We start from the raw sequence: 7583 nt of genomic DNA, 5'->3' as shown, positions 1-7583 counted from the left end.
TTACATTCAATATATAAAATTTTTATCGGTTTTCTTTTTCCATAATCATGGGAATCACTTACCATACTCTATATAAACAAAAAAAAATTACCGATACATTTTTTCACTTGGATGCCCTCAATATGCAAAAAATTCTTGCATCAATTAAAGAAGAAAATCAAGTTTTCGGGATTTTTTCGATAACTCATCTATGACTTCATCAGCTGTGATTGGAATATCATGATGAATAGCTAGAGTAGTCAATCCGTTCAAGCGATCAACGATCCAATGAGTTTCCAGGTTTGATATCACCTTTACGAATTAAATATCTCTTCCAAACTTTTAATTCGACAAGAACAGCATGTAGCCCCGCAGTGAGAAATTCCTGGTAAAACTAGACTGTTTTGATGAATTTATCAGCTACTTTGTCGATTTCGTTCAAATCATGCTTGAATAGGGCCGAAAATCCTTCTAATATATTTTCATGTTTGGTAAATCTTTCTCCAAGATCCATGATGTAAAAATCTAAAGGACTGAACGCTGTCACACGAAAATAATCTTCCGTGCTTTGAACTTCAGGATTTGCTCGATTTTTTTGTCTGCGCGCTATTCTTTTGTGTTTGATCTCAATGTCAAGATTTTCAGCAATTTTTTTCGAAGCTTCGTAAATTGCAGAAAAAGCGTCTTCTTTTGCGCAAATCTTTTTTACTTCCTGGCGCAAATCTTTGGCGAGATCCATGGCTTAGACCAAATCTAAATTAACCTTTTGCAATTCACGACTCAAAGGCAACGAAAGTTGAAAAATTACATTGATAATATGTAAACACATTAAAAATTCGAAATCCATGGCGTTTTTTAGATTTTTGGCGTTTTTTTCCGAGGCTCTCATTGCATCTAGAGTTTCGTAAACAAACGGGAATAACTCAAAAAAGTCGTTGACGGCCTCATATTTCGAAACCCATCGAGTCAGATTCAATTTTTTCAAAGATTTCGTTCGTGGAGTTTCATCAGATTCTTCAATCGTGTTTTCCAAAATGGCTTTTCTTTTAGGGGTTTGCAAGAAATTGTAGACATTTTCGAGGGTACCGAGGCAATCTCTAATGGCTGGTATGTTGCTAGTGATGGATATAGCAAGATTCAAAGAATGTGCGGCACAATGAACGTATATAGCATGAGGCGCATAATTATTACGTATAATTGCCTGAACACCTTTATATTGACCGGACATATTACTTGCCCCGTCAAATCCTTGGCCCATCAAGAAAGAAATATCCAATTCAAAATTTTGAAGATTTTCTACCACTAGCAAAGGCAGCACCTGTAAATTTGAACATCATAAAATTAATGACATAAATATATATATAAACCTCCCAAGTAGCATACACTTGGATCTGGCCAAAATCTTTGACTGTATTTTCACTGCCTGTCGCTTCACAACGAAGTTTCTTCGCAGTCGTTTCAGTAGATAATTCTGCATTTTCTTCATTTTCGCTATTCTTAGCAAAGGGTGTTCTTGCCACTGAAAATCTTTTCATCATGAGATGATGATAAACAAATAACAATGCAAACGTGATTATGGAATAGGTTATAAATCCGCAATATTGACTCTATGTTCGATTATCGAACTTCAATACGTCCTTATCGTCGATAAGTAATCGATGACAGCGCCATTTCATGCTTTTCAATTGGTAAGCCCGTTTAGGTGCGGGAATTCCATTGTGTTCAAATTTAAAACTATTATAAAAAGATTTTTTCTTTCTCATTGTAAAGTGGTTTAAATGATGTCATACTGCAAAAAGGTTGAAGGCATTTCGAGAAATGGACGCATATACATGTATAAGAACAATTTTTCAAAAATTTTTGTTTCAATTTCTCATGGGGGGGGGGGGGGGATTGATCCCCTTGATCCCCCCCCCCCTATCTACGCCACTGTCTCTCAGCAATTCGGTTTTTATCTCCTCAATCGTCGCAAAACGCCGTTCTTTCATGGGTTTCTTCAATCTTGGGAACAGGAAAAAGGCACAGGGGGCCAAATCCGGTGAATACGGTGGCTGGGGCATGAAAACGGTGTTGTTTTTGGCCAAATAGTCTCTCAGAAGCAAAGATGAGTGAGCAGGTGCATTATCATGATACAAAAGCAATGCATTTTTTCCACAGTTCCGGGCGCTTCACGCAAATGGCGCATAACTTCACAGTAATACTCCTTTTTTACCGTACAACCTTGTGGTAAGAGCTCCTGATCCACTACGCCATGGTAATCAAAGAAAACAGTGAGCACAACCTTAACATTTGATCGAACTTGGCGTGTTTTTTTTGGTCTTGGCTCTCCAAGACTATTCCATTGGGACGATTAGGGTTTGTTTTCGATGTCATAACCATATACCAATGATTCGTCACCAGTTATCACCCTTTTAGGCAAATCTGGATCATCGTTGACGTCATTCAACAATTCCTGAGCGATGCTCATGCGACGTTGTTTTTGGTCAAAATTCAGCAATTTTGAAACGAACTTCACAGCCACACGCTTCATGCCCAAAACTTCCGAAAAGATTGCATAACATGAACCAACCGATATGCCGACGATTCTCCATAACAATTTTCTTCACTTTCCAGGGCGTCCAGAGGGTGCGTCGTCATTCACATCTTCTCGACCTTTTGTGAAAAGCTTGTACCACTTGTAATCATTTTTTTACTCAGAGTACTCTCACCGTACACCACTGTCAACATTTCAAGTGTTTTTGTTAATTCCATTTTGTGCACAAAATTTGATGCAACTTCTTTGATCCACTTTTTTTGATAGCAGAAAATCGCCGTACACGCAAAACCTCTGTTTTATTTATGCCTCTCACAAAAGAGCTAAACGTGACGTATTGCTAAAACCGTGAACATATCTTCGAGACGGTGGTACCAACATCAAAAAAAAAAAAAAATAATAATCCAAAGCCGAATGTACGTAGCCCGCGAAATTTGAAAATTCACTTTCTAATACACCTCGTACTCGTATGTCTTCTCTACGTCAAACACACCGTCATGCAGAACAACATTGACAACCTCATTGAATGCAGGACTAAAAATAAATCACGAGAAAACGAAAGTCATGAAAATTCGGTCCACGAGCCGCCGCCCATTCCACTCCGATCTATTTGGTGGTCGAACATCCTCAGAGTATACACAAAATTACGGATTTTTATGTCAAATGTACCAGTACTCTTGTATGGATCGGTAAGCGGACTCACAAACAATTGGATTGAAAACAAAATTCAAAGCTGTTTACGCAGGATATTGAAGATCTGGTGGTTCAACATCATAAGTAACGACGATCCATACGAGAGGTGCAAAATTCAGCCAGTAGCTTGATAAAAATGCAAAAGTGGAGGTAGATTGGGCATACTCTTCGCAGCGATGCAAGTGTCGTCAAGCATTGGATTGGAATCCATTTTTTCTTTTGCCCAACCTTAACTCTAAGATCGTTCCACAGATTTTCAATGGAGTTAAAGTCCGGGTTTTATATTGGCCAATCTAAAACTGCAATTTTTTTTGTGGAAATCCAATTTTTCACTACTTTTGCTGTATGCTTGGCGTTGTTATCATGACGGAATAACCAGTTTAGTAGTTTGGACCCGAAGGAATATGGTTCCGTCATATCTTTGAGAACATCAAGATAAGCAAACGTATCCACATTGCCATTTAATCCCACTACTGGGCTAACCCCTTTCTAAGAAAATTATCCCCAAACTTTAAAGTTACGCCCACCGTATTTTGAGGTCTTTATGGTGTACCGAGAATTCAACTCTTGGTTTTTTTCACGATGAACAAAAGTTTTCCCATCACTACCAATCGTTTGAGTTTACGTCTTTGCTTTTTCGCGCACTGAATGACACTACAGTAGTCGGGGAGCCGAAAACAGAAGGGATTCTCAGATAATCAGAATGTACACCTCTACCCATCCTGCGCTCAAGCTTTGAGCCATCTGTGTATACATGGATGACCACGCCATGTCTTTCATCGTCCCGTTCCCACTCTTCTCTCGAGGGTAAGATGCCGCACTGCGTGGTGCCTGCAGATCTACCCGAAGGAGGTTTAATGTCGCATATAATGCTTTCGATGGTGTGCTTGACATTGCATCGGTTATGAGAGCAGATGCGTTCTTCACACCCTTCTCAAGGACATTCCCCCCTACTAGAATTCCGTAGTAGAGAACTGACTTAACTACCGCTGTATGGAGCCAATGTATAATTCTGGGTTCCAACTCCCATTTTTCCCCAATTAGCTTTCTGCAGAAGTACAACCCCGTCATTGCTTTGCGTACTTTATCTGCGACTGTCAGCACCCAATTTAGCTTCCTATCTAGATATTTAGCTCCTTTTGTTACTCTAATGGGTTTTCTTCCTAGGGATACTTGTTTATGAGCAGATGTTTTATGTATCCTGCTAAACCGTATCAGATCCGTTTTTCCGGACTTACTTCTAGTTATCTGTGAGAGGGTGCTGAGAGACTTTGTTGAAGATCACAAAAAGATCAATGCTGGGAAGCGTACACCCTTATTGGGTGCTTGACCGATCTGCTCCTTCTATTTATGGCATGCGTCTTGATGTTGTTCCACAAATGGAGGGACCTACATTTTTAAGCCGAATCCGAAAGGTAGATATTTTTTGTGAGGAAATACACTCGGAGTTTTTCCATTGGCTGCCGAACGGCGACCGCTTTACAAAAAAAAAACTTTTTCTTCATTTTGATGTTTCACGCACGGAGATCAAACCTACGTACTTCGAATGGGAGTCATGCACCAACGCATTCGGCTACTGCGACCGCCAAGTGGGAATAAAAAAATATATTTTTGTTAATTATGTTTTATTAGGTTAGGTTAGCCTGGTTGGCATTAAGACACGCATAGGCTTTTTGGTCCCTTGCGATACCAGATGGAGACCGACCACTATGAAAACTGAAAGTTGACATCATGTAGGATATCAACGCTTTTGGCGAATCTCAGCAGAGCTGGGAGATCCGCTTTTGAGGCGTCCTCCAGATGCTCAAACAATGGGCCTCCCAGACATTTTAAACGCGTTTTTAATAATGTCGGACAAACACGCAGAAGGTGTTCTAAAGTTTCCTCAACATCCTCTCTGCATTTATTGCATTTATCCGTGTTAGCAATCCCTATCTATGATAGTTCTGCAGTCCTTTCGCGAGAGCGTAAGTACGAAGTGAGTCAGTTTTTGTTGTTAGTTCTACACATAACTTTTGCTGTTTTGCATGTGGTCAGATTAGTCCACCTAGCTTTCAGTCGCCTTTTCATGTAGTCGTCCATTTCGTTGTATACTGTATTTAGCGGTATTAGTATGTCATTCTCTTGTTCAAATAGTAGTCTAACAGCACTTTTTGCTATTTCATCTCCTATTTCGTTTCCCATAATGTCTTTGCTTGCCTACTGCTTTGTTAAAAATAAACCATTTTTTAGATCATCCTGCATTTGTAGTGTTCGGTTCTGCTCAAGCATATAAAGGGTGTTTTTTTGCCATTATGTTTTAAAAATGATTTCGGGCAAGTGGCCGCCGCGGCTGGCTCGAATAAATTCCAGCCGAGAGGCCCAATTTTCGACCACTTTTTGCAGCAATTGGGGCCGTATGTCAGCAATAACGCGCCGAATATTCTCTTCCAAGACGTCAATCGTCTCGGGCTTATCTGCGTAGACAAGCGACTTCACATAGCCCCAAAAGAAATAGTCCAGCGGTGTTATATCGCACGATCTTGGAGGTCACGCCACAGGTCCACGGCGCGAGATAATGCGCTCACCAAAAGTTTCCTTCAATAAATCGATTGTTGCGTTGGCTGTATGGCATGTAGCGCCGTCTTGTTGGAACCAAAGGTCGTCGACATCAACATCGTCCAATTCAGGCACGAAAAAGTCATTAATCATAGCTCTATAGCGCTCTCCATTGACTGTAACATTATGGCCGGCTTCATTTTTAAAGAAATATGGACCAATGATTCCCTCTGCCCATAGAGCACACCAAACAGTGACTTTTTGAGGATGTAACGGCGTCTCAGCAATGGCTTGTGGATTATGTACACTCCAAATGCGGCAATTTTGCTTATTGACATACCCATTCAACCAAAAGTGAGCTTCATCGCTGAACAAAATTTTCTTCGATGCGTCGCGCGAACCGAACCATTATTTTCGTAATAAATTTGCACGATTTGCAAACGTTGTTCAGGTGTAAGTCTATTCATTATGAAATGGCAAACCAAACTGAGCATAAATCAAGTGACACCTGTCAAAAAGACCATCTACGAAAAAAGTAGTGCCAACTTGAAAACCTAACCTCTAAAAAAACACCCTTTACTCTTCTACCTATACTAGTTCTTTAATTAATTAATAATTCATTATTTTAAATTTTTACATTTAACAACATGTACGTTTATGTCATTTGTTTTACAGGTTTTTAAGTAAATGCGTCTTCAATCAATTTACACTATGTATATAAATATATGTTTGATATACAAATGCATTCAACTATACCATCATATGTATGTACACAAATAGATTTCTAAAAATTACTAGAATGTTTCAAGTAACCAAGTATAAGTGCTTTCATGCTTTTTGTAAATATGTTTGTATGTAAATTAGCGCACGAAGGAACAATAAATGCGATACACGTATTTATGCTACATTTTAAATTATGGTAAAATTCGTTTTCTTTAAATTGATCTGCGTTCATTCACTTAAGTTTGGCTCATATTCCATTCTAATGCGTTGTAGTTAAATGTTTGTATGTATGTATGTAAACTCTTTCTATTTTTTAATTGCAAAGTTCTGTACGTTAGTATCATCCATATCATTTGTTACACACACAACCTCGTATGTGCTCGTATGTACATTAACTGCATCAATTGACTAGTTGGTAATTTCTCACTTTGTCTCGCAAATCTACAAGCAACTAGCGTTGTTGCAATTTACATTTCACACTACTCTATCCAGTCTCTACTCTACATACAATTTTCAATTTTTTCCTTACATATAATATACATACGAATATGTACATATGTATTTACAGCTACATATCTATGCACGAGTATAATGGCGTATTTGCGCAAATATGGGCGTGGGTGACTTTTTGTTGTTTTACAAGTACATATTCTTAATTATGCAAATCTCGCAAGTATTGGCAATTTTTCGTTGTCTATGCTTTCCAAACTTTATTAAAGAGCTCCATGAATGAATCGTAGATCATAAATGTAATGGCCACATCCAAACAGACACGACCCAGTCGTGGCACTGTGCCCTTGTAGAAGGCTGTCACACCCTCATTACGCCAAATTTGCAAGGCGCAATGCGCAGTATTCTTGTACTTGGCTGCCTCCAGACCCTGCATGCGTGTCTTCACTACGTCGAGTGGGGTATTGCCGAATACTGAGGCAGCACCAGCTACCGCACCAAATGCGCCCACTACCAGCTTGGGTACATTCTTATCCTTATCGCCACCCTTGTAAAGATCCTTTAGCGATTCCATCACGAAGAAGCGTATCGCTTGATTCGAGCCCTGCTTAAGAATGGTGGGTGTGAGACCTTTGTATACGCCGCCAATACCTTGATAAGTAAAAAT

The 7583-nt window shown here is 39.4% G+C and overlaps 1 protein-coding gene across 3 annotated transcripts in view; it reads right to left on the bottom strand.

Moving 5' to 3' along the window:
* Window positions 1-6364: 6364 nt before the first annotated feature.
* LOC129236293 (putative tricarboxylate transport protein, mitochondrial) overlaps window positions 6365-7583 on the bottom strand; it is a 41787-nt gene continuing 40568 nt past the window's right edge. For all 3 annotated transcript variants that reach the window (XM_054870593.1, XM_054870592.1, XM_054870590.1), the window contains exon 5: window positions 6365-7567. In XM_054870593.1, the coding sequence (XP_054726568.1) occupies window positions 7161-7567 (407 nt within the window). In that variant the 3' untranslated portion in view covers window positions 6365-7160. The remainder of the gene's footprint in view (window positions 7568-7583) is intronic.

This window comes from Anastrepha obliqua, chromosome 1 (assembly GCF_027943255.1).
Source record: "Anastrepha obliqua isolate idAnaObli1 chromosome 1, idAnaObli1_1.0, whole genome shotgun sequence".
Lineage (NCBI taxonomy): Eukaryota > Metazoa > Arthropoda > Insecta > Diptera > Tephritidae > Anastrepha > Anastrepha obliqua.
Note: the sequence above shows the minus strand (reverse complement) of the source record. Positions and strands in the feature narration are given on the sequence as shown.